At 40.2% G+C, this 27878-nt stretch overlaps 2 protein-coding genes across 11 annotated transcripts in view; one reads left to right on the top strand and one right to left on the bottom strand.

Annotated features, from left to right (window-relative positions):
- SNRNP40 (small nuclear ribonucleoprotein U5 subunit 40) overlaps window positions 1-3635 on the bottom strand; it is a 41048-nt gene extending 37413 nt beyond the window's left edge. For both annotated transcript variants that reach the window (XR_002823257.1, XM_004372026.2), the window contains exon 1: window positions 3476-3635. Coding sequence is in view for 1 of the 2 variants with exons in the window: in XM_004372026.2 (XP_004372083.1) it covers window positions 3476-3610 (135 nt within the window). In the remaining variant the exon portion in view is untranslated. The remainder of the gene's footprint in view (window positions 1-3475) is intronic.
- Window positions 3636-3841: 206 nt separating this feature from the next.
- The window catches only part of ZCCHC17 (zinc finger CCHC-type containing 17), an 88600-nt gene continuing 64563 nt past the window's right edge, over window positions 3842-27878 (top strand). Inside the window, exons 1-4 of one of the 9 annotated variants that reach the window (XM_023727293.1) lie at window positions 3869-3929; window positions 4012-4063; window positions 17950-18073; window positions 23716-23773. In XM_023727293.1, the coding sequence (XP_023583061.1) occupies window positions 18008-18073; window positions 23716-23773 (124 nt within the window). In that variant the 5' untranslated portion in view covers window positions 3869-3929; window positions 4012-4063; window positions 17950-18007. Of the gene's footprint in view, window positions 3930-4011; window positions 4064-16832; window positions 18074-19661; window positions 21763-23715; window positions 23774-27878 lie in introns of those variants that run through there. The other 8 variants (XM_023727297.1, XM_004372025.3, XM_023727296.1 and 5 more) reach the window with 8 other exon arrangements.

Below are 27878 nucleotides of genomic sequence, written 5' to 3'. Positions count from 1 at the left end.
GTGAAGTGGAAGTTCACTGAAAAGTTTTCAGTAGAGGAGTAAAGATCTGATTTACCTTTTACAAAGATTTCTCTGGCTGCTGATTGTAGATAACAAAAGCAGAAACAGGAAGACCAGTTAGAACCTGTCTACTGCAATAATCCCAGATGAGACAACAGCAAGGAGGTCATGATGGAGGGAGGTGGTAGAAGTGGTAGCACTTCTGGATATACATTGAGGGCAGTGCCAGCAGGATTTGCTGATGGGTTGGTTGAAAAGTCAAGAGAACACATGTATTCCCTCATCTGTACCTTACAACAGTGCAGTAGGAGAGGTGTGATCACTATCTCTATCTTACAAGAAGAGTAGTTAAGAGCATGGATTCCGGAGTCAGACTGCCTGGCTTCAAAATCTATTTCTGTATGCATATCTATGTTGATTGCAGCACTATTCACAACAGCAAAAAGATGGAAACAACCTAAGCGCCTGTCAATGGATGAATGGATAAACAAAACGTAGTACATACATATAATGGAATATTATGCAGCCATAAAGAATAATGATGAGTTCTTAAAATATAATGTGGATAAAACTGGAGGACATGTTGAATGAAATAAGTCAATCACAAAATGACAATGACTGTATGATCTCACTATTATAAAAAGACAACAATAGGTAGATATACTAAAACCAACGTTCACTGGTGGTTACCAGAGATGGGGAGGGTGGGGGAGAGATCACTCTCTAGATAGTAGACACTCATTTTTTGAGGGATGGGAAATATAATACCAAATGTGGGTGACGTATGCAGAGTTTGACGAAGGCAAATGTCGTCACCAAGAAGTATACAAGAAAAAAGGATGTTTTTGGTAAATGCTAGGACATGTACAACTCTGCAACAATAACAGGAGTGTAGATACGTGTGCGTGCATGTATGCATACAAATGTATAGGTATGTATATGTATGATATATACAGGTGGACTAAGATAGACATACCTACATGCAGGCGTGTATGTGTGTATATATATGTACATACACACGTGTAAGTATGCATCCATACATATTCGTACATACAATAAAGCACATAAGAGGCACAAACACAGATACTTATTAAATACATCACAGGACTGGTTTACGGGGTCAGAAGGCTTAGGATATAGTTTTGTGGGACAACTTGGTCAACTGGCATAATAAAGTACGTAAAATTTATGTTCTATGCCCTAGTTTGGGGAATAGCGTCTGGCATCTTAAAAACTTGCAAGTGACCATCTAAGATACAACTATTAGTCTCTACACTTCCAGAGTAAAAGAGAATGAAGAAAACCAAAGACCCAGAGAAGAAACTGGTCCACAGGACTAATAGTCTGAACGAACCACAATCTCATCTACCCTGAGACCAGAAGAACTAGATGGTGCCTGGCTACTACTACTCACTGTTTTGATCATAGCCACAACAGATAGATCCTGATAGAATGGGAGCAAAATCTGGAACATAACTCAAATTTTTAAAAAGTCCAGACTTACTGGACCAGTTGAGACTGGAGGACTCCCCAAGACTATCACCCTGAGATATTCGTTAAACCTTGAACCAAAACTATTCCACGAGATCATCTTTTAGCTAAGTAACAGACTGGCTCATAAAATAAACAATATCATATGTGAGTACTATACTCTTTTAAAAAATCATCTGTATGAGACCAAACGGTCAACACTTACTCTAAAGCAAAGATAAGAAGGCAAGGGAGCAGGGAAACTAGACTACTGGAAACAGAACAACTAGAATGTAAATAATGAACAGTCATGGCCCATGAAGTGAAACCCAAACAGACCCAAATTTTTAAAATGAGATAAAGCAGAATGGCAAAAATTATGGGTTGAAGCCTTGCTAGAAACTTAATCTCCCTCTTAGAAAACAAGGAAAGTGTGCACATTGCATAGCAACCAAATCTCCTGACTGGCAGAGTTGGAAACAGCGGTGCTCAGCTCAAAGATGGTGGCTCGAGCCACTCTGAATGTGTGTCATTCTTCAGTCCTGGCAATAATCGAATCTCCCAATAAGGCTCCTAAAAGGGCTCACTATGCCTCTTCTGAGTCTCCCATCCCAGGGCTTTGACCCAAAATTTTTCCCATTCTGCTTCACCTAAATTTTAAAAATTCAGGTCTGTTCCAATTTTGTTTCCTCAGCCATGGCTGAACCAGTTCAAAGCCCTGATAATAAGAAAGTAGACACAGTGCAAAATGTAACCAAGATCACTGAACAAACGTAGTAGAAATTGTTAAATGGGAACCTAATTTGCTGTGTAAACTTTCACCAAAAATATGATATTATTTTTAAGAAAACTATGTTTCTGTCACTTACTAGGTAAGTCTGTTTTCTCATCTGCAAAATAGGATAATAGTTCCTAACTCTTAAGATGCTCCCAAGATTAGTGGAGATTACATAAACAAAGCACTCAGCACAAGAGCTCAATGAATGTTAGCTTACTGTTAATAATACTGTTATTAAGTGCCGTTCGGTCCATTCCAACTCACAGCAACCCCGTGCACAATAAAACGAAGCACTGCCCAGTCCTGTGCCATCCTGACAATCGATGCTATGTTTGAGCCCACTGTTGTAGCCACTGTGTCAGTCCATCTTGTTGAAGGTCTTCCGCTTTTCCGATGACCTTCTACTTTACGAGGTATGATGTCCTTCTCCAGGGACTGGTCCCTTCCGATAACATGTCCAAACTAAGTGAGACAAAGTTTCACTATTCTCACTCGGAGGAGCATTCTGGCTGTACTTCTTCCAAGAGAGATTCGTCTGTTCCTCTGGCAGTCTATGGTAAATTCAATAATCTTCGCCAACACCGCAATTCAAATGCATCAATTCTTCTTCAGTCTTCCTTATTCCTTGTCCAGCTTTTGCACACACATGAGGCCAATGAAAACATCATGGCTTAATCCCCAAGGTAACACCTTTGCTTTTTAACACTTTGAAGCCGCCTTTTTGCAGCAGATTTTCATTGATACTTAATAGTTCTAGTAGTTAAAGTTAATAATACTAGTGCAAAGAAATAAAGGGAAGTTGAAAGAGAAAAAAGCAACTTGCCCTAAGTCCCAAAGCGAACCAGTACCTTCATTTCCCTCCTTACCTCTCTGATTCATTCGCTCTCCAAACTTTCCGTGAATGTTTATTCTATGCCAGATCTCTCGAAGTTTTAGGAGACGTAAGCCCGAGTTCCGGTTACGAGTCCAAGGCTCTTAACTACAATTCTAATGCCACCTCACAGGGCGGTCGAGACGCTGAAAATGAGGTGTCAAACACGAAAACACATACTGAACATCTGCAGCGTGTCGGGTGCTATTACAGAGGTTACTGCTTTAACTCCATATAGATTCTCGTTCCTCCCCCTCTCAGTGTGGGGAAAGGCCGGTTCGAGACCACCTGGTGCAGAGCTCCGAGGAGAGAGGAAGATGAGCTGAGGGCCGAAGGCCGCCTACTCCTTCACTTACCGCTTGCAGCAAAGCTCCTTGCTGCTGCCCTGCACCGGTGCCCGACCCCGCTGCTCCCAAGAGCAAGTCATGCCGCTGCCGCTTGACTGGGACCAAGGGTAACTCCGGACCCTTTCGCTTCTGCTGTTCTATCATGGCGGCAGCCACTATCCTCAGCACCGGCACTGACCGCGCCGACACACACAGGGACCAAGCGATTGGTTCCTACTTAGTCCTTCCCCCGGAACTTCCGGCTTGGAGAAACCAATCGGCTTCCACTTCTCCTCGCTGCGCCAAACTCTGGATAGTCTCGTTATTGGGTGACTCTTCCTGACGTCACGAGAGTACGACTCCAGGATTGGCGGATGGAGATGGAGTCCCGCCTAGGCGCGCTGTGTCTTGTGGGTGGAAGCGCGTTGACTGGGTTTGGCGTTTCGCGCAGTGCCGCAGCTGGGCGACCTGGAGCTAATACCGAGTAAGTATAAGGAAGATTGGGGTGTCTGCTCGACTCTGAAAATGGCACCTCGGTCATGGATTCTGAATTTGGCTTTTCTCAGGTGAAGGTGCAGATTGAAAAGGGTGGGAGGCAGGCCAGAGTTCGTAGCCCTGGTAAGTAGCAGCCTGGATTTCTCTTTCCAAGCAGCAGCAGAGCTTTGGGGTCTCTGGCGGCGGGACTCAGACCTTGCGGTTTCCTGGGGGTCCTCGCTGGCTGATTTCTTCGAAAAGCGACTACGTGTGTCCAGCCCTGTGCGGGGCACTCCCAAGGAGAAAAGGCCTGTTTCCCTGCCTCCACCAGTGTCCTATCTGACTGAGGAGGCGAGACTTCTTTCTGCCACTGATTCTGCAGCTTTTTGTTAGGGCCTACTCTATGCCTCTGAGACAGAGATGAATAAAATGTTCACCTCCTGCTTCTCGAGAGTACAGTATTGCTGAGAAATTTGAGACCTATACCTGTGAACTAAGCCTTGTCTCAATCATCCAACAGATACTGTGCAAAGCGTCGTGGATACAGTGTGAACCAAACATAGTCGCTGACCTCAGCGAGTTTGAGTCTGGCGGGGAAAAGTAAAGTGCTGTCTAGGAGAGGTACCTGATGCTCTGAGTGCCTGAAATAAGCAGGAAGGCTTCTCTGAGGGAAAGATGCCTGAGCTGGTATCTGAAGGAAGAATGCTAATTAATTAGGTGAAGAAGGGAAGGCGGAACATTCCATACAGAACGGCACGTGTAGAAGCCCTGTGCTGGGTGGGAACAAAATGACTAAAAGGTACAAAGAGGTCAGAGTGGCTGGTACAAAGAGAATGAAGGGGAGTATGGCAGGATGAAGTTGAAGGTGGTTAGAAGGTCAGACTTTGCAGGAATTTATAGCTTTACTTAAGACTGATGGGCAGTCACTGAGGGTTTTGGGGGTGGCTTGATCTCTGGCTTAGTGGTGTGAATAGATTGGAGGGGAGCCCTAGGGTATGCAGATAGACCACTTAGGGGGATATGCAGTAGTCCTTTGAGAAATGTTGGCAAGGAGGACTGGAATATTCTAGAGATTTACAGGAGGTGAAGTGGATAGAACCTGGTGATGGATTGGATTCAGGGATTGAAGAGAGGGGAATCAAAGATAATGCCTAGATTTCTGGTTTCTACAGCTGAATCGATGGTGTTACCATTCGCTGAGGTCGGGAACACTGAAAAACAGATGCTGACTAGAAATTAGGTTTTTGCTCATTGTTGGTGGTTTTTTTGGGGGAAGGGTTATTCATGACATCTAGGAGGCAATTTGAAATATGGCTTTGGAGCTCAGAAGATGTATTTGTGTTGGGAATATAAATTTGTGAGTAATATAGGTGACAGTTGAGTCATAGGCAAGGTCACCTAAGTCAGAACCTAGGGTAATTCTAACATTTAATGGCCAAGAACAGGAGGTTGAGCCTACAGGAGAACAGAGAAGGAATAACTAGAGAGGAGAACCAGTGAAATGTTGTTTCAAAAGTGAGGGAATGGTCTGTGACAGAAATTCCTGGAATTTAAATAACATGAGGACTGGAAAATGTCTCCTGGCTTTATCATCATTGAAGGGTTCACCAAGGATCCAACTGAGAGAATGAGAGAGAAATTGAATATACAAGAGAGTAACTGGGTCATCAATATTGTAAAATTTCTCAGAAGATGAGATCTGAAGTACAGGTGGAGGGAGCAAACTTAGGAAGATGGACAGTTTCTCCATTTTATGTAATGGAAGAAGAGAATGAAGACTATAGATATAAGTTGTTTGTATGTTTCATACTGATAGATTCATTCCTGTCTCATGGCTTTTATTTTCTCGGTGAAGTAGGAGTTGGGATCATATACTTAGAGTGACAGAAAGTCAGAGATTTGAGGAGATTACAGAAGATTTGAAAGTTATTGTAGAATGTGGGAGAATGAGTTTACCAGAGAAATGTAGGATTTCTAGGCAGAGTTAAGGACCTATTTTGAGACTGGAGATCATAACTTTTTTTTCCAGCAACACCAGGCTAATTAGTACAGGCATGGAGAAAGCATATCCAGGTATGGCAAGGACTGTGGATTTGGCTTGCACAACATACGTTGTAACCTCAAATGTGCCGTCTCTTACTCAAGAGGCTGGAAAGCTAAAAACTTTTTCCTAGACTCTTGCGGCTGAGATGAGAATTGGGTTTGGAACTGAGCTAAATGTGGAGAGAAGCAGAGTTGAAGGCATCCAGTTTTGCTGGCAATTATGGCAGAGGCAGTGAGTTTTTTCAGTCAACAGTTTGCTCATTTGGTGACTTTATGCAGTGATAGCCATAAGTTTCTTGATCTGGGTAGCAAAGGTGGTGCTGTGTTGTAGGTCAGGAGTTATTCCTGGAAGTTCTATCAGAGCCTGTTCCTGTCACCCTTCCAGTAATTTTGAAGGCCACATAATACATGGCAATAAATCCCTTCTCTTAACCTAGCTACAGTTGATTCTGTTATCTGCAACTGTTCCCCACCAGGGTAGGGATACTGCCAAATATGTAAGCTGTAGAGACAGGTAAAGAGAGTTAAGGGTATTATTTGAATGATGGACTGGAATCTAAGCTGGATAGGGAAGAAAGTGAAGAAAAAGGAGAGGACTGATAGATGGGAAGAAAATAGAGGCCAGTACTTCAGGGTTCTAATGTGGTCAAAGAACAGTATTCTCTGCTTGGAGATAGCCATTTATCCTTAAAGGCCTACTTAGTTGTTTTCTGTTAACGTCCCTGCTTCTCCCAGGTCTTTTTGCTGTTTCTTGTTTGTTCATTACTTTGAGCCTAGCCATTACTCAAGCAATTATCATGCTGCAATGTAACTGGTTTCACCGTCATTCCTACCAGACTAGGACATTTTTGAGAATAGGGACTGTGTCGAAAAGGGTGGTTTAGTGGCATGTGTGCTTAGCCCTTGGAATTGCCTGAGATTTGTTTCTTTCTAGCTTTGTGGTTTTGGACAAGTTACTTCATTTCTGTAAAATAGAGATATCTATTTTGTGGAGTTGTTTTAAGGACTAAAATTAGGTTTGTAAAGTAACTAGCACAAGGCCTGGCATATAAGCGTCAATAAATATTGTGCTGAGTTGATGAATTAATCAACAATTTAAAATAGGGTAACATTAAGTACTTCAGTATTTTCAGCAGCCAGTTATAAATTTCTGTGTGCCTAATACTGTGTTAGGCACTGGAGATTTGGGGTGGGAGGATATGGTGATGTACAAGACAAGGGCATGCTTACAAGAATTACACAATCTAGAAGGGGAAGAAAACGTGTTCACAAATAGGATTATAGGATTTGAATCCCATCTCCATCATTCATAGTTTTGTAATCTTGGGCAAGTTACTTAGCTTCTCGTGTGTCTTAGTTTCTTCATCTATAAAAAGGCAGTGATAACTGTCTGTCTCGTAGGGTGGTCAAGAAGAGGATTAAATTAGTTAAGACAAGTAGAGCTCTTAGATTAATACATGGCAAATAGGAAACACTCAAATTTTAACTATTGTTATTAAAATACTTGGAAGGGACCTTAGGGATTATTGCCTGAAAGAACAGTGTAGGATAGTAGAGTAAGTACTGGTCCTGGGATCTAGTACCAACATTGCTAACTGTGAGCAGTGTTTGTCAAATCACTTGACTTCTCTTAGCCTCAATTTCAGTTAAAGAGCTTAATAATATCTATAATTCCCTTCAACTTGTACATTTTAGAGTCCACCTTCTGTGCTTTTCCTGGATTTTTACTCTTCTTCCCCTTCCCTGATTTTGACTACTTTAACATGTCTGTGGCTGGAGCTTGAAACACAAGATGCATCTATTTAAGATAGTGAGCTTGAAAAGGAAGAAGTATCTGTCTAAGGTTGTCACTCTAGGAATATGGTGGGGAGGAGGAAGGTTAGGCCACCAGTGTGGCATTTGAAAGTCTCTGCTGACATGTCCAACATATTTTATGGGACTCAAATTCCTTCTCCTCCTATATCCTTTAGACACTGGAATGCTTTCCCCCTTCTTTCTTTAGCTCTACTTGATGCATAGTAAGGCTCTGTTCATTCATTCAAGAAATCTTTGAGTACTTATTGTATATCAGGCACTGGGACCTCAAGATTAAATCAGAAATGGCCCTTGGTTTCATGTTTCAATGAACGAATCCAGACTCTGATCATCCTAGCTTTCTCCATGAATGATGCCCTTCTAATTATTCCACATTTATTCCTCTGATGGTGGGACCTAGTTAGTGTTAGAGCTGTACTCTACAAAATTTAAACATGGACTCTGTATTCTTTTTGAGGCAGTGTAGAATAATGGTTAAGAATGCGGTTTCTGGAGTTATTATTCTTTGTTCATATCCCAATGTTAGCTGACTCTTCTCTCAATTTGTTTACTTAGGTTAAAGTTAAATTAACATCCCTTTAACTTCTTCAGGCTTCTAGTTAATTAGTATTGTTACGTAACAACAAAAAGAAATCTAAATTGAAAGAAACTTAAAAACAACAACAAAAATCTGGACCAGGTCAGAATGGCACATGAAATCAAGTTTCAAAGAGGCTATAGAGTATCTTACTAATTTAATATTATTTTACTAAGTTTTTATTGCTTGTTGGGAGGGAGGACAGGATGTGGCTATTATTTTTTTTTTAACTGCATGCACTTTTTTTTTTTTTAAACTTTGAAACTATCACAAAATTATGGAGGTGTAGTACAAATAACATTGAAAATTAAGTTGTTGACCTGATGCCCCATCACCCCTGAATAATTTAGTTTTTCCTACAAGCAAGGACATTCTCCTACATAACCACAATATACTATTAAAATCAGAAAATTAACATTGCATTACTTCCTCTAATCCTCTTTTCCATGCTCAGGCTCTGGGTGTCCATTCAGGGCCACCCCAATGTGTGGACACTGTCATCACCCTGCTCCTCCCCACACTGGATTGCTCCTCTTTGCAGATTTCCTCCACATCCAACATAGAGTCTGACCTGGCTCTGGGCCACCATTTCTCTGCTGTGCCCCCTCTCCCCCAACATTTTCCTTGCTCTGCCCCTTGCTTTGGGAAAGGGATAGAATAACTGAGTCTTTGTTGCTTCCCTATGTTGTACAATTGTTTAAAATGCTCAGATGAAATGAAGCACTCAGGGAAGATTTTCTGCCTTTAGAACCAGTGCAAGGCAACTCCTAATGGTGCAAATAAATTGACAAGGATTGAAGTGCGCCATTTGGAGTAGTCCTATCTAACTGGACTGTATGTCAAAGTTTTTTTAAAACTTTTTTTAAAGCAGGAGAACTTTTTTCCAACTGAAATCTTACACAGAAGCTTAATATATAAACTGGATCAAAGCAGGATACTCTGTTAAGTAGGCTTTCCTCCAGTAACACCCCCTTGCCCCCACCAGGCCCCACTCGAAGGCTGGGAGAGCAAGTAGGAATCAGCAGTAATCAACATCTACCTAATTACTAAGGATGGGCTCCTACCCTCCCAATTGCTCTAGGGTGGTACCTCTCTAACTCTTGTTTCTTTGGGGGCCTCTACTCCCCCCACAGTTTGAATGGCGGCCCCCCTTTCTGATTTAGTTGGCTGGCCTAGAGCCCTGCCTCTTTGGTTTTCTTCCTGAACCCTGTGATGACCTATATATTTCAGAACTGACTTTTTAAAAATAAACTTGAATTAGCTGAGGAGCCTCTGAATAATTTCTACAGAACCCTAGGGTTTCATAGACCATAATTAGAAACTTCAAATGCCATCTTAAAAATGCAACCCTCTGCTTTCCTGAAATTGTGAACCTGTTACTGTTGTATTTCCAGGCTTTCCCTCAAAGATGCATGCTAGTTTCCTTCTTGAAAAATCACATAGGGTTTTTCATTCTATAAGAGGAGGAAGCAGGAGAGCTTTAAACTTAGCTGTTCATTCACTTCACAGCAGAAATCTATAAGGAACAACTTAAGATCATTTTCACTTTTATTGCACTTTGCATGACCTTGGTGTGAAGAGGAACAGGTAATAGACTAGATTGACTAAGATGTTTGAGTTCAATTTAGATGCCCCAGCTGTTGATCCTTCTATAGATTCTCTACCTCACTAATGCTACAAGAGTTGGCAGGATAATACAGGTCTCTTCATAGAACCATTAACCTCAGGTTAATAACCCCTGTTCTGGGGTGTGAGGTGAGGGAATGCCAGGCAAAGGGGTGGAAGACAAGAAATTACACCGCATAGCTGGTAAGTAGAAGAGGCAGGATCCGGCTAGGTTTTTTTTTTTTTTTTTAAATTGTACTTTAGTTTTGTTTATTGTTGTAGTTTAAGTGGAGGTTTACATTTCAAGTTGGTTTCTCATACAAAAATTTATACATACATTGTTATGTGACCCTAATTGCTCTCCCTATACTGTGGCAGCACACTTCTCCTTTCCACCCATGATTTCCCATGTCCATTCAACCAGCTCCTAACCCTCTCTGCCATCTCATCTCACCTCTGGACAGAAGCTGCCCATTTAGTCTCATGTATCAACTTGAACTAAGAAGCAAACCCTTCAGGAGTATCATTTTATGTCCCACAGTTAATTGTACTTTAGATGAAGGTTTACAGAAGAAATAGTTTCTTATTAAACAGTTAGTATACTTATTGTTTTATGACAGTGGTTAACAACCCCACGGCATGTCAACACTCTCCTTTCTCGACCTTGGGTTCCCTATTGTCAGCTTTCCTGTCCCCTCCTGCCTTCTAGTCCTTGTCCCTGGGCTGTTGTGCCCCATTAGTTTCATTTTGTTTTATGGGGTTGTCTAATCTTGGGCTGAAGGATGAACCTCAGGAGTGACTTCATTACTGAGCTGAAAGGGTGTCCGGGAGCCGTACTCTCGGAGGGTCTCCAGTCTCTGTCAGGCTGGTAAGTCTGATCTTTTTTTTGTAAGTTAGAATTTTGTTCTACATTTTTCTCCAGCTTTGTCCGGGGCCCTCTATCATGATCCCTGTCAGAGCAGTCAGTGGTGGTAGCCAGGCACCATCTAGCTGTAGTGGACTCAGTCTGGTGGAGGCCGTGGTAGTTGTAGTCCATTAGTCCTTTGGACTAATCGTTCCCTTGTGTCTTGTTTTCTTCTTTCTCCCTTGCCCCTGAAGGGGTGAGACCAGTGGAGTATCTTAGATGGCTGCTCACAGGCTTCTAAGACCCCAGATGCTACTCACAAGGCAGAATGGAAAACATTTTCTTTATAAGCTGTGTTATGCCAATTGAGCTAGATGTTCCCCGAGACCATGGTCCCCACAGCCCTCTGCCCAGCAGTTCGGTCCCTCAGGAAGTTTGGATGTGTCTATGGAGCTTCCATACCCTTTCCTTGTAGAAGTTGTATTGGCTTCCCCAGTATTGCGTACTGTCTTACCATTCACCATCCAACTAGGTTTTGATACCTGCACGTTTGCAGGTTGGGTTCACTGTGTATTGGATTTAACCTGTTTACTAGCCAATTCTTAAGAATTGACAAAGCTGCCTCCGTTCTATCCATGTGCTTTTAGGAAAGTAATAAAAACCAACTTTGGTGGTGTCTTAGTCATCTACTGCTGCTATAACAGAAATACCACAAGCGGATGGCTTTAACAAAGAGAAATTTATTCTCTCACAGTCTAGTAGGCTGGAAGCCCAAATTCAGGGCATCAGCACCAGGGAAAAGCTTTCTCTCTCGGTTGGCTCTGGAGGAAGGTCTGTGTCCTCAGTCTTCCCTTGGTCTGAGAGCATCTCAGCGCAGGAGCCTCAAGTCCAAAGGACACACTCTGCTCCCAGCACTGCTTTCTTGGTGGTATGAGGTCCCCAAGTGTCTCTGCTCGCTTCTGTCTTTTATGTCTCAAAAGAGACTGGCTTAAGACACTATCTAATCTTGTAGACCTCATCAGTATAGCTGTTGCTAATCCATTTTATTACATCATATTAATAGAGTTTACAACACATAAGGAAGTCACATCAGATTACATAATGGTACACAATCATACAATACTGGGAATCATGACCCAGCCAAATAGATATACACATTTTTTGGGGGACATAATTCAATCCATGACAGGTGGCTTAAACAGAAAAGGGCAAGTTTATTATAAGAACAAAAAGTTGTCTCATAGAACTTAAGGATAAGGATGTTCCTGGGCCTTGGGATGATCTTAGAACAAGGGTTTGGAAGCCTGATAGGATTTTCTCTTATTTCTGTTTTTTTAAGTGAGGATATCCAGTTAATGGGTAGTCATTGTAAATCAGGAATACATGCCAAAAGTAGGACATAAAGTCATCATCTGAAAGTGAGGGAAGTGAGCTGGGAGTTGAGGAGAGAAGAAATTATATGGCTATGAAATCCCAAGGAGACTAGAGTTTCAAGACTGATTAGTATCAAGTGAAACTGGGAGGTTGTGAAAAAGAACTGAGGACAGTGCCATTTATCTTTATCTAGCAGTGATTTATCCTGCAGGGTAAAGGAGCATGGTTAAGAGCCATTAGAGGTTGCTGATTTCCTCTCTGTTTAAAACAAGGAGGATAAACAGGAGTATCTCTAAGGTCCCTTCCAACTCTAAAGCTCTAAGACTTGCTACTCCAGTAGCATCAGTGTAACCTGGGAGCTTGTTAGAAATGCAGAATCTAGGGCACCACCTTACTGAATCACAGTCTGTACTTTAAAATGATTCATATGCGTAGAAAGGTTGAGAAGCACTGTTGAGAGTCTGACTTTCAGAATGAAAGGGGCCACTAGCCTATTAAAGTGTCAAAAAGTGACTTTTCATTTCAAGATGGGAAACATCCTATTAATTCATCTTTCCTGTTTCCCAGTGATCTATTAAACCTATTGCTGTCAAGTGGATTCCAACTCATGGAGTAGACAGAGTAGAACTGCCCGTAGCGTTTCCAAGGAGCGGCTGGTGGATTCGAACTGTTGACCTTTTGGTTAGCAGCTGAACTCTTAACCACTGCACCACCAGGGCTCCTCGAAATGACCAGGGATGTAAAAACATCAGTGAAGATCTATGGTAGCATAGGAAATAGGAGAAAAATACCATCGGTGGACCTAAATATTTGATGAACTTCTGAAAGATATGTATGAGATGGGATTGGGTTGAAGAAAACATGAATCAGTACCAAAACCTCCCAGGCTCAGTTTAAGAGATTTGTAGAAAGAATATGGGAAAGTCAGCAGTAGGGGATGGAGGCTGTCTTAGGCTGGGCTCTCTGGAGAAGCAAAACCAGTAAAACATATACGTATATATATATATACAGAGAGGTAGAGAGGGATTTATATCAAGGAAATGGCTCATGCGATGTAGAGGCTGCAACGTCTGAAGCCCAAGGGTCAGGATAGAGGCTTTTTTGTTTGTTTGTTTGTTTGTTTGTTTATTGTTGTAGTTTAAGTGAAAGTTTACATTTCAAGTTAGTCTCTTACACAAAAATTTATACATACATTGTTATGTGACCCTAATTGCTCTCCCTATACTGTGACAGCACACTTCTCCTTTCCACCCCTGATTTCCCATGTCCATTCAGCCAGCTCCTAACCCTCTCTGCCTTCTCATCTCACCTCTGGACAGAAGCTGCCCATTTAGTCTCGTGTATCTACTTGAACTAAGAAGCACACTCTTCACTAGTATCATTTTATGTCCCACAGTCTAGTCCAATCTTTGTCTAAAGAGTTGTACTTGGAAATTGTTTTAGTTCTGGGCTGATAGAGAATCCGGGGGCCATGCTTTCTGGGGTTTCTCCAGTCTCAGTCAGACCATTAAATCTGGTCTTTTTACTAGAATTTGAGTTCTGCACCTCACCTTTCTTCTGCTCGATCAGCAACTCTGTTGCGTTCCGTGTGGTAGCTGGGCACCATCTTGTTTTTCTGGTCTCAGGCTGATGCAGTCTTTGGTTTATGTGGCCCTTTCTGTTTCTCGGGCTACTACTTTCCTTGTGTCTTTGGTGTTCTTCATTCTCCTTTACTCCAGGTGGTTGGGACCAATTGATGCATCTTAGATGGCTGCTGGCAAGCTTTTAAGACCCTAGACGCCATTCACCAAAGTGGGATGCAGAATATTTTCTTAATAAGCTTTGTTATGCCAGTTAACCTAGATGTCCTCTGAAAGCATGGTCCCCAGACCCCCACCCCTGCTACTTTGTCCCTCGGAGTGTTTGATTGTATTCAGAAAACTTCTTAGCTTTGGTTTAGTCCAGTTGTGCTGACTTCCCTTCATCTAAGATAGTTCTTGTCTACCATCTAGTTAGTGAATAATCCTCACCCTTCCTCCCCACCCTCATAACCATCAAAGAATGTTTTCTTCTGTGTTTAAACCTTTTCTTGAGTTCTTATGATAGTGGTCTTATACAATATTTGTCCTTCTGTGACTGACTAAATTTACTCAGCGTAATGCCCTCCAGATTCCTCCATGTTATAAGATGTTTCACGGCTTCATCGTTGTTCTTTATCGTTGCATAGTATTCCATTGTGTGAATATACCATAATTTGTTTATCCATTTGTCCATTGATGGGCACCTAGGTTGTTTCTATCTTTTTGTTATTGTGAACAGTGCTGCAGTGTACGTGGGTGTGCATACATCTATTCGTGTGACGGCTCTTAATTCTCTAGGATATATTCCAAGGAGCGAGATAGCTGGATCGTATGGTACTTCTATTTCTAGCTTTTTAAGGAAGTGCCAAATCGATTTCCAAAGTGGTTATGCCGTTTTACATTCCCACCGACAGTGTATATGTATTCCAGTCTCTCCACAACCTCTCCAGCATTTATTATTTTGTGTTTTTTGGATTATTGCCAGCCTTGTTGGGGTGAGATGATATCTCATTGTAGTTTTGATCTGCGTTTCTCTAATGGCTAATGATTGTTAGTATTTCCTCATGTGTCTGTTAGCCGCCTGAATGTCATCTTTGGTGAAGTGCCTATTCATATCCTTTTCCCATTTTTTAATTGAGTTATTTGTCTTTCTGTTGTTCAGGTTTTGCAGTATCTTGTAGATTTTAGAGATCAGATGCTGATTGGATTTGTCATAGCCAAAAATTTTTGCCCAGTCTGTAGGTTGTCTTTTTACTCTTGGTGAAGTCTTTGATGAGCATAAGTTTTTGATTTTTAGGAGCTCCCAGTTATTTAGTCTCTCTTCTGGTGCTTATGTATTGTTACTTATGGTTCGCATGCTGTATGCCATGTATTAGGGCTCCAAGCGTTGTCCCTATTTTTTCTTCCAAGATCTTTATTGTTTTTTATTTTATCTTTAGGTCTTTGATCCATTTGGAGTTAGTTTTTGTGCATGGTGTGACATATGGGTCTTGTTTCAGTTTTTTGCAGATGAATATCCAGTTACGCCTGCACCATTTGTTGAAGAGACTGTTTTTTCCCCAGTTAACGGACTTTGGGCCTTTGTCAAATATCAGCTGCTCATAGGTGGATGAATTTATGTCCGGATTCTCAATTCTGTTCCATTGGTCTTTGTATCTGTTGTACCAGTACCAGGCTGTTCTGACTGCTGTGGCGGTATGATAGGTTCTAAAATCAGGTAGTGTGTAGCCTCCCACTTCGTTCTTCTTCTTCAGTAATGCTTTACTCATTCGGGGCCTCTTCCCTTTCCATATGAAGTTGGTGATTTGTTTCTCCAAAATAGAGGCTTCATCTGATTCATGTAGCTGCAGGGGCTGGCAAACCCAAGATTGTCAGGTTGGAGCGCAGGGCTTTTGCTCCCAGGCTGTGAAGATTGATGAATCCTACGATTGGCAGGCAAGACCACAGGTAAGCTGCTAGCTCAAGTCCCAAGAACCAGAGGTCCGATGAACAGGAGCCAGCTATGGGATCCAGAATGAGCAAAAGCCCACAAGCCTAACCAGAATATCCACTTATATTCAATGCAGGCCACACACCCAAGGAAACGCCCTTTCAGCTTATTGGCTACTCACAGCATGTCCCATCACGGAGGTGATCTCATCATATGAACTCTCATCATGGAGGTGATCACAACATCATATGACTGTCAAACCATTGAGAACCATGACCCAGCCAAGTTGACACACAACCTTAACCATCACAGAGGACAGCATTGAAAGGTTTTAGAACTCAGAGATGCTCACCCCTAAATAGGGGTTTGTGGAAGAGTCCAAATATGGGAGATCTTGCCAGGGAGAAGGGGAATCAAAACCCAACTAATTTCAGTATAGGTGATATAGCATAGCAGTTAATAGTGTTGCCTTTGGAGTCAGAAAGACCTGGATTGAGCCATCTAGAATACAACTGTTTGTCTCTACTTATCAGGAGCAAAAGAGAAAGAGGGAAACAAAAGTCTAAAGAAACTAATCAACAGGTCTGATAGCCTACACGAGCCATGGCCTTATCTACCCTGAGAACTAGAACAACAACAGGGCCACAATAGATGGACCATGATTGAATGGGAGAAGAACATGGAACAGAATTCAAATTCTTAAAAAGTTCAGACCTACTGGGCCAGTTGAGACTAGAGGACTCTCTGAGACTATCGCCCTGAGATACCCTTTAAACCTTGAACTGAGACTATTCCCTGAAGTCAACTTTTAGCAAAGTAACATATTGGCGCACAAAATAAAGGCCATTACCTGTGAGTATGGTGCTCCATTAAAAAACTATATGACACCAAAAGGTCAACAGTTAACTCCAAAGCAAAGATGAGAGGATAAGGGGGAAGGAAACTAGAGTACTGGAAACAGAACAACCAGAAAGCAATTAAGGAGAATGTTGACACTGTGAAAAATGTAACTAATGTCAGTGAACAATATGTGTAGAAATTGTCAAATGGGAACCTAATTTGCTGTGTAAACTTTCACAGAAAGCACAATAAAATACTATTTAAAAAAAAAAAAAATACTTGGATTGAAATTCCAGTTCTCATCACTTACTAGCTGTGAAACTTTGTACAAGCTATATAGCTGCTCTGCTTTGGTGTCATCATCTGTAAAATAGGACAAATAGATTTGTTGTGAGATTTATATGAGATAATTTGTGTTAATTTGCTGTTCTTTTTTTGAAGTCACTTCATATTTAATACCTAGCATGTGGTTAAGGATGTGTTACCAGGAGGTATCAGTCCCTGGAGAAGGACATCATGTTTGGTAAAGTAGAGGGTCAGCGACAAAGAGGAAGGCCTTCAATGAGACGGATTAACACAGAGGCTGCAACAATGGGCCCAAGCATAACAACGATTATGAGGATGGTGCAGGACTTGGCGGAATTTCGTTCTGTTGTACATAGGGTTGCTATGAGTAAGAACTGACTCTGCGACACCTAACGAGAACAGCAATAGTGGTTAAGCACATGGACTCTGAGGTCAGCCACAGTTTGACTCCACTATTTGCTGGCTTTTTGACATAGGCCTAGTAATGTAACCTCTGGCAGCCTTGGTTTTCTCATCTGTGTAATATGATAATAATGGAAGCTACATCTTTAGGATTTTGAGGATTAAATGAGATTTTGCACATGCCTGGACATAGTAAGGAGCCCTCGTGGCACAGTGGTTAAGAACGTGGCTGCTAACCAAAAGGTCGACAGTTCGAATCCACCTGCTGCTCCTTGGAAACCCTATGGGGAAGTTCAGCTCTGTCCTGTAGGGTTGCCTTGAGTCAGAATCAACTCGATAGCAGTGGGTTTAGTTTTTGGTTTGGACATAGTAAGTACTTGATAAATGTAGCTATTGTTCTATGGGTGTTTTTTTTTTGGAGACCCATTCTCTCACTCTTTCTCACACACATACCAAAAACCTTCCCTTGGCCAAAAAAACAAAAGCAATAAAAAATACCAGTACACTAATGGCTTGGGTAAGTAACAGTTTGAAAAGAAATTAGATGTTAGATCCAGGTCTCCAAAACTCCCTACAATTAGAGTTCATGCTAAGACTGAGATTTGGATAAACATACATGGTGTTAAATCTAATGGTATTATTCTGTAATGACTAGCTGTAGATTCTCTGCTCATTTATTTCTTCTTTAATGCACATGTCTCTCTAATTGTTGTCTGTCTGTCTTCTTTGTGACAGGACACTTGAATTGTTAGCCTTAGCAAAAGAGAAATGGAGGAGCCATAGAACATTAAGGATGAATTCAGGAAGGCCCGAGACCATGGAAAACTTGCCTGCTCTGTATACTATTTTCCAAGGAGAGGTATGTTGTTTTGTGCTTTGAATCTACCATTTATGTTAAACACAGATTTAGGGTGAAAAGCAGCTGGATTTGGAGGTCCTGACCATGTGAGAATATCTTGAGCATTTCAGGTTAGCTAGGAAGGGCTAGTGCGGCATCTGGCTATCACACGTACCTCTTCTAAGATCTGGACTCTAACTGTACACTTGATATCTTCGTTTGAATACCTCATAGCATCTCAAATTTATGTTTTAAATTCTTGATTTTTTCTCACCAAACCTGTTTCCCTTCTAGTCTTTTTCTGTCTCAGCAAGTGGAGCCACTATCCACTCAGGTGCCCAAGCTTGAAATCTGGACATCATTTTGAATAATGGGAGAAATCTTGTTTACCCCTCTTGATTTGATCTTGATTTTCCTTCCCTCTCCAGTCTATCAGTAAACCCTATCATTTCTACCTCCTAAATATACCTCCGGTCTGTATGCTTCTCTATCCCCTTGATGCCCCATTAGTTCAAGCCCTCCATCTCTTAACTGGCCTACTACAGTATCCTCCTGCCTGTGTCTTATAGCCCTTTCCAATCTGTTTTTCACAGTTTAGCCAGAATAACAGTTTAAAAACACAAATTGGACCGTGCTGCTTCTGCTCACAGCTTCAGATCCCTCTCGTTATACTTGAATGGATCCAAACTTGTTTTCATGGCCCTTGCATGACTTGACTTCTGCCTCCTCTGACAATGTTGATTTGTTCTGCTCTGCTCATATTCTAGCCACATTGGCCTCCTAACAGCTCTGAACATTCTAAGCTTACTTCCTCCATCTTTTAGATCTCAGCTGTAATATTGTCTTCTCAGAGGCCTTTCTTTTCTACCCTACCTGAATAGGTCCATCCTGTTTTTATTTAGGTACTTGTTTAATGTCTCTCTTCATCACAAGACTGTTAAGTTCCACCAGGGCAGAGCTGTGTCTGTTTTGTTCAGTATTGTATATTTCAAGCACAGGTAGGCAGGTAGACAACAGTAGGTGCTGAATACATTTTTGATGACTAAATGAATGATCAACCTTTGAAGGAGAAGGCATTGTGATTATTTAGAGAGCAGAGACTTTGGAACCAGATAGAACCTGAATTCCAAGCCCAGCTCTTTTACTTACTGAGCCTCAGTTTTCTTATTTGTTAAATAGGATTGCTGTAATGGTTAAATATGCTATCATCTATAAATATATAATGCCTGAGACATAATAGTTGCCCCTTAAAGTTATCTTCCTCCTCTTGAAGCAAAAGTGAAGCCAAGAAAATTTTTTCCATATCTTATATTCTGTATTTTGGGTGCCTGTAGTATTTTAACTATATCATTCTTAAGGAATTTGTACTTGCTTTATGACTGATGAGAATTTTGTCTCCTAATAGTATCAGTTCTCTGAGGGCAGACTTTGTGTGACTGTCAGTTTATAGATAATTGTGGCTCTTGACTTCTGCTAAGTTGATCCCAACTTGTATTATAACAGGCAAGATACAAAGGATAATAACACTAACAAATACTAAACAATTTTGCTTCATTAGAGCCTCTGTCCTCTTTAGAGCCTTTTAGAGCATCTGTCCTCTTTCTTGAAGGCCGAAGGTTTCCCCAAGGGTTGGTAAAGTACCAGCGCTCAGAAAAAGGAAGTGATAGCACTGAAGGTGAAATGGTTTCTCTGATCATGAAGCCCTCACTTGTCAGGTCTACGCAAAAGAGAGAGAAGAGCACTCTGCCTTCCACAGACTGATTCAAAGTTCTGGTAGGGCACTCCTGACTTACAGCTTTTTCTTATATGAGATAAGGCTTGAACTAGCGTAGGTTTTATGTTTTATTTTACTATCAAGGAAGAATGTTACCAGAGAGAACTTTCTGGTTCTAGCTTAGTATTTCAGGAGCACTTTTTGAAAAACCATGGTTTAGAGGTGACTGGAATTAGGGAAAGAGAAATTTCATGATAAATTGGAAAGAAGAAACTATTCTCAGAATATTCATTCAGCAAACATTTAATGACTGTCTAATATTTGCAAAGAAGACCTAGTTACATTATAATTAAATAAATTTTTTTAAGCCTAAATGTATGTCCAGTACTACTGTATCAAGCACTTTCACACATTCTGTCTCATTGAATCTCTTCAAAGAAGTTGTTGTTGACTCCATTATATGGATAAGGAAAGTCTTCTTAGAAGTTAAGTAGATTGCCCAAGGTCACATGGTTAATAACTGGCAAAGCTAGGGTTCTAAATCAGGATCTTTCTCCAAGTCCACTTTCTACTAAACTACAGCTGGAATTGCCAAGCTGTAGGTAAATGCATGGAGGAACCAAAGGACCGATAGAGGAATTCTTTTAACTGAATTGAGGTATAGGCAGAAGGTAGATGGTAAATTTGATTGTTCCACAGTGATTTGTTTGTACCTTTGTTATGGCATCACAGGCTGCCTTGTATCATTGTTACTAAAGTATGTGACTGTCTCCTCCACTAGATTGTGAATTACTGGAGAACAGGGGCCATGGTTGTCTCATATATCTTGATAACTACTTCAGGTTCATTTTAAAGTGGACTGGACATCTTTTTTTTTTTTAAGTTACTTTTATTTCACAGTACCTGACATGGTATCTTGCACGAAGTAGGTGCTTAGTAAATATTTGAATAAAGTTGAATCCAAGTCTTAGGACCAGTTTAGTTGAAGAAACTGGTGGGATAGCCCATATCCTAGCAGTTCTTCTCTTAGCAGGCTCCGCAGGAATGGGGTCCACTAACTGAATAGTTGAGAAGCCAGTATTTATCCTTGTTTTATCCTCTGAGAGGCATCTGGGTGCCAGAGTCCTTTAAGCATGGTAGGGGGTACAAGCATAGCAAGTGGGAATTGGGATTTGGCCAAGCCCTGCTATATCCAAGGAAATGCTGAGGGGAGACTGGTATTGGGAAGGTGGAAATAGCACTGGGTTAGAAAAACAAACTTCTGTGTCTGCTACTTTCTAACTTTGTATCTTTGGGCAAATAACTTAATGTCTCTGAGCCTTAAATTCCTCACTTGCATAATGGGGATAAGTAGTTTCAAGGCCACTGCAACCTCTTATCTGAAGATGATTCATTCGTTTTGCCCAGGCCCTGAGTTCAGTTGAGATAATTACTGAATTTTTTCCCTAAGCCATTTGACTAATTATTTTTGGGGCACCAGACTGTGTGATCATCTATGATAGGTACCGTCTTGTTAATTTTAATTCTGACTGCACTCTAGGAGACATGGTGATAGAAACACCTGGTGCTGGAAGTAGGCAAGAATGCCTTTTCCTAACTGAACAGTTGAATTCATTCATTCTGGAGTATATTAACCTTTTCTTTTGGGAGAGACCAAATTAAGGTCTGTTATGATATTTTCTCTAAAGACCATAATGTGACACTGGAGCTTCAGGATTGAAAAGTGAGATTGTCTTAATTTACAACAGCAAGTGATTTGGGCTCTAACTTCCAGATGCCACTTTTAAGTTTGTTAGATAATTATACCTTTTAATGGTGTTGTTATATGAGACATCTCAGCCCTCTTTCTAGAACCCTGGAGCAAAAGCCAGTCAAAGTACCTTCACTGAGCCCAAAAAGAAGAGATTTGATTTGATTGTAATTAAAAATGGAAATACTTGTCTTCTTTATCCATGTGACCCTGTTTTACGGAGAACAAATTGCTTTATGAAGTTGGGTAAGCATTTCATATCTCTGGTCTTCAGTATCCTTGCTTGTGAAATGACAGGATTGGACCAGCTAATCTCTAACATCTTTCCTTCAGCTCCACCTTGCCTTGATTTTAAATACCAGTGGCTGCTTGATTGTACTGTATCTATAGGACTGTCTGGTCCCTATCCCGGCATAAAGATGTTAATAAGTGTAAAACAGTTTAGAACTTTGTGATTCTTATCCCATTCTTAATGGTGAGTGATTGTGGATTTCTAGTTCAAGTGCTCTATCCCAATATCCCCATTAAAAAATGGGGAGAATGGAAGTTTGTACCTGTTTCCTAACACTGAAGTGAGTAATGGTGATGTTTGGTGAAGTAGGAGTCAAGAGACTAGGTTCTGTACCTAGCTTGTATCTAATTCGGTTGTGTTTTTCTACCAGTCACTAATCTTTTTATGCTTCAGTATCTAAAGTGTAAATTATAAAAAAAGTACAATTTATTTAATGTACATTAGGTGCTAGATATTGGTGCTGAACACTTTACGTGCATAATCTGTTATCTGAAGCAGCAGGATGAGTATAAATGGGAATTTAGGTCCTTAAGGGTGAGTTGTGTTCAGGATCCCACAGATAGGCTGTGATAGAGCTGGGGTTAGAAGCCCCATCTTTTACTCCAAAGCTCTTGCTATTTCTACAACACTATCCTACCCCATCTGCAACATAGGGACCTACCATATATGCTTTCTAAGATTGTTGCCAGGAACAGATATCAGATGTCACATTGCATTTGGCCACTAGAATTTCATAGTTAAAGGGAACCCATGAGCAGCTCCAGTGTAAAGATGTCCTGGGTTCAAATCCCAACTCTTCTACTTACTAGCTTTGAACCTTGGATGAGTTACCTAATGTATCCATGCATCAGTTTTGTTATCTGTCAAGCAGGAATAATGATAATACTAACTTCATATGGTGTTTTAATGTAAAGCACTTCGAATAGTGTTTTGCGCATCGTAAGCATTCAGTAAGTAGCAGTGGAGCATGGATTGTCTTATTCAGCCCCCCTGTTTTAGATACAGTGAAACTGAAACCTAGAGAGGAGATGTGATTCCTCAAGATGAAATAAGTAATTAAAGATGCTATAAAAAGTAAAGTTTGTATGTGTAAGATTGTTTAGAATATTTTATAAGTAATAATGAATTTAGTGATAAATACAGTGCATAGTGGTAACTTTAATCCCAATCCACAGGTATGGGGATGGGCTGGAGGTTATAGGGGAAGGAGATGGGTAGAGCCAGGGATAATGATATCTGGCAGGGCTCCTGAGTCTTTCATTGCTAACATTTATTGGTTGCCTGTTATGTAGACCCATCAAGCCTCTAACTTCTCCATCTTAGATAAGCTCTGTAAAAGAGTTGAGACAAATCTTTTATTTTCTGATTACATCTTTTCAGGTTCCGTTAGATGTCTTTGTATTGGCCTTTTCTCTAATTGTCTTGATAAAATTCAAGACTCAGGTTTGGAGTAAAATAGAACAGGTTATATGGTCTGTTTTGATTTGAAATTTAGGAAAAAGGGATGTCCTACATGATTCATCTCAACTTATTTAAATTTTCTATATTGAGATTTGAGGTCTTGGTCCCAGCTAATATAAAGTATAACTTTATTACTTGATTTTGTTCTGTTTGTTTCTTTGCTTATTTACTTTCTTTAGGGATTTTGTTAGGAGTGGAATTTGGGCATTCCCAGGTATCGTCATGTTATCTGACACACCATATTCTCACTGTTTTTAATGTGTACACACATACCTGTCAGTCTAAATTTCAAAAAGAGCAGAAAGAATGTTTGATAGAATATCACATTTAGGCAGTTTTGTAGCAGACAGAGGTAGTCAGTACCAAGCAGAAATTCGAGGAGACTAGGTTAAATGCTGTGGAAGAGAAGTTCTCATTTGTGTGTCATATTGATTTTTTCATTATAGGTTGCTATGGTGACAGACTATGGAGCCTTTATCAAAATCCCAGGCTGTCGGAAACAAGGTGGGAGCCTATAACTTGAAATTCCCATTCTACTCTGTCTATGTACATTCTCTGCTGTCACCCCACTATGTCTTAATTATATAGGCTCTACATTTTTCTGACAGTAGTTTTTGTATTTGTAGAGATAAGAATATAGACAAGTGATGACAGTTCACTTTGAGCAGGCCTTAATTCGAGAGATGATGGTGTCTTACTTAAGGGCTGGGGTATAGCTACTTGGGTTCACTTTTGGAACCGGCTATTCGATAGACTTTACCTGTGACCCTAGGCAAGTCACTTGGCCTCTTTGGACTTAGGATTTGGGGAAGGGCAAGCTACTTACTCTCTGAGACTGACATTCTGAGTTTTCTAGTTTATGGCACATGAAATGGAAATAGTACTGTGGCCAATACAAATATATATTCTATATATAATGCTTTAAATTATTTTTATAAGTTGATAGGCATCTATTGAGCATTTTTTGGAGAATCCCTTTCATATCTATATTCTTATTTGTTTCTCAAAACAATTCTGTTAAGTAGAAAAGACAGGCTCCACAGGTTAACAACCTGCCCAAAGTGCCATAGCTGGGTAGTGACATAGGCAGAACTAGAACTCAAGCCTTCTCCTTGTGGTAAAGTAAATTAAAGATTTTAGTATAAAAAAAGAACCATAAGTATTAGAAGTAAATATAGAAAAATATTTGACTACGTAAAAGTCAAAAATCAAATAAACAAAGTTAAATTGGGAAAAAGAATTTGCAGTACTTACAACCTAGGGTTAATTTTTAAAAAGGAGTAGATAAGACAATTCACAGAAGAAAAAAATTTCATTTGGTCAATAAATACATTAAAAAATGTTTATTCTCAGTATTAATTAAAAAGTAACTTAAAAACTGTGGTAATACATACCATGAAATACTATTAAGCATTAAAAAGAAATAAGAAAGAAGTATTAATAGATGCAACAAGCATCCACTTTCTTGAGAATTATGCTGAGTGCAAAAGCCAATCAGAGAAGATTACACAGTATGATTCCATTTAAATATTCTTTTTTTAAGAGAAGTCTTTATTGAGATGTAATTCATATACTATATATTTCATGCATTGAAAGTGTACAGTTTAATGGATTTTAATATATTTACACTTTTGCAGCCATCACTGCAATCTAATTTGAGAACATTTTTATTATCCCAGAAAGAAACCCTATACCCATTAGCAGTTATTCCTGATTGCCCCCATTCTCCCAGCCTTAGGCAACCACTAATCTCCTTTCTATCTATTTGCATATTCTGGACATTTCTTATGAAGGGAGTCATACAATATGTAGTCTTTTGTGACTGCCTTCATTCATTTAGCATAATGTTTTCAAGGTTCATTGTGTTTTAGCATATATCAGCACTTCATTCCTTTTTTTGCTATTCCAAAATGTTTTATAGATATACCACATTTTATTTACCCATTCCTCAGTTGAAGGACATTTAGGTTGTTTCTACTTTTTTGCTATTATGAATAATGTCACTGTGAACATTTTTGTACAGATTTTTGTGTGGACATGGTTTCATTTCTCTTGGTTATATAACTAGGAATGGAATCACTGGGCCATGTGGTCACTCTTATGTTTAACTTTTATGTTTAAAAACTTTTTTCTTTTAATTGTGCTTTGGATGAAGGTTTACAGAGCAAATTAGTTTCTCATTAAACAATTAAGACACATATTGTTTTGTGACATTGGTTGCCAACTCCATGACATGTCAACATTCTCCCCTTCTCAATCTTGGGTTCCCCATTACCAGCTTTCCTGCCCCCTCCTGCTTTCTAGTCCTGGCTCCTGGACTGGTTTGTCCATTTAGTCTCATTTTGTTTTATGGGATGTATGTTTAACATTTTGAGGAACTGCCAAACTATTTTCCAACGTGATTGTTGTTGTTAGTTGACATACAGTCGGTTCAGACTCAGTAGTGACCCTAAGTACAACAGAACGAAACACTACCTGGTCCTGTGCCCTCCTCAAAATCCTTATTATGCTTGAGCGTATTGTTGCAACCATTGTGTCAGTCCATCTCATTAACAGTCTTCATCTTTTTCCGACCATCTACTTTACCAAGCATGATGTCCTTCTCCAGGAACTGAGCCCTCCTGATAACATGTCCAATGTACATGAGATGAAGACTTGCCATCTGTGTACTTCTTCCAACACAGATTTGTTCATTCTTCTGGCAGCCTATAGTATATTCAATATTCTTTGCCGACGCCATAATTCAAGAGCGTCAATTCATCTTTGGTCTTCCTTATTCATTGTCCAGCATATGAAGTGATTGAAAACACCATGGCTTGGGTCAGGTGCGCGTTAATCTTCAGGGTGACATCTTTGCTTTTTAACACTTTAAAGAGATCTTTTGCTGCGGATTTGCCCAGTGCAATGCGTCTTTTGATTTCTTGACTTCTGCTTCCAGGGGTGTTGATTGTCCAAGTAAAATGAAATCCTTGACAACTTCAGTCTTTTCTCTGTTTATCATGATGTTGCTTATTGGTCCAGTTGTGAGGATTTTTGTTTTCTTTATGTTGAAGTGTAATCCATACTGAAGGCTGTAGTCTTTGATCTTCATCAGTAACTGCTTCAAGTCCTCTTCACTTTCAGCAAGGAAGGTTGTGTCATCTGCATAACACAGGTCATTTATGAGTCTTCCTCCAATCCTGATGCTCCGTCCTTCTTCAGAGTGCAGCTTCTCGTATTATTTGCTCAGCGTACAGAGTGAATAGGTATGGTGAAAGGATATGACCCTGACGCACACCTTTCCTGACTTTAAACCATGTAGTATCTCCTTGTTCTGTTCAAACGACCGCCTCTTGGTCTATGTACAGGTTCCTCATGAGCACAGTTAAGTGTTCTGGAATTCTCATTGTTTGCAATGTTATCCATATTTTGTTATTATCCACACAGTCAAATGCCTTTGCATAGTCAGTAAAACACGGGTAAACATCTTTTTGGTATTCTCTGATTTCAGTCAGGATCCATCTGACGTCAGCAGTGGTATCCCTGGTTCCACATCCTCCTCTGAATCTGATTAAATTTCTGACAGTTCCCTGTCAATATACTGCTGCAGCCGCTTTTGAATGATCTTCAGCAAAATTTTATTTGTGTGTGTGATATTAATGATACTGTGGGATAATTTCTGCATTCGGTTGAATCACCTTGCTTGGAATTAGGCATAAATATGCATCTCTTCCAGTCAGTTGGCCAAGTAGCTGCCTTCCAAATTTCTTGACATAGATGAGCAAACGCTTCCAGTGCTGCATCTGTTTGTTGAAACATCTCAGTTGATATTCTGTCAATTCTTGGAGCCTTGTTTTTTACCAATGCCTTCAGTGCAGCTTGGACCTCTTCCTTCAGTACCATCGGTTCCTGATTATGTGCTACCTCTTGAAATGGTTGAATGTCGACCAGTTCTTTTTGGTATACTGACTCTGTGTACTCCTTCCGTCTTCTTTTGGTGCTTCCTGTGTTGTTTAATATTTTTCCCGTAGAATCCTTCAATATTGTAACTCAAGGCTTAAATGTTTTGTTCAGTTCTTTCAGCTTGAGAAATGCCGAACATGTTTTTCCGTTTTGATTTTCTGTCTCCAGCTCTTTGCACATGTCATTATAATACTTTACTTTGTCTTCTCAAGCCAAGGTTTGAAATCTTCTGTTCATCTCTTTTACGTCATCATTTCTTCCTTTTGCTTTAGCTACTCAGTGTTCCAGACCAAGTTTCATAGTCTCTTCTAATATCCATTTTGGTCTTTTCTTTCTTTCCTATCCTTTTTTTTTTCACACGTTTTCCTTTTTTTTTTTTTTTTACTGTACTTCAGGTGAAGGCTTACAGAACAAATAGTTTCTCATGAAACAGTAGTACACATATTGTTTTAGGACATTGGTTAACGACCCCACAAAATGTCAACCCTCTAACTTCTCAACCTTTGTTTTTGGTGAAAATACACATAGCCAGACATACACAATTTCAAAAATTTCTACATGCACAGTTCAGTGACATCGACTATGCTCTTCAAATTGTGCTGTTATTCTCACTTAAGATGAAGGCTTACAGAACAAAATAGTTTCTCATTTAACAGTTACTACACAT

The sequence above is a fragment of the Trichechus manatus genome, unplaced genomic scaffold (genome assembly GCF_000243295.1).
Source record: "Trichechus manatus latirostris isolate Lorelei unplaced genomic scaffold, TriManLat1.0 scaffold00015, whole genome shotgun sequence".
Taxonomy (NCBI): domain Eukaryota; kingdom Metazoa; phylum Chordata; class Mammalia; order Sirenia; family Trichechidae; genus Trichechus; species Trichechus manatus.
The sequence above is the reverse complement of the archived record's forward strand: the minus strand, read 5'-3'. Positions and strand labels throughout refer to the sequence as shown.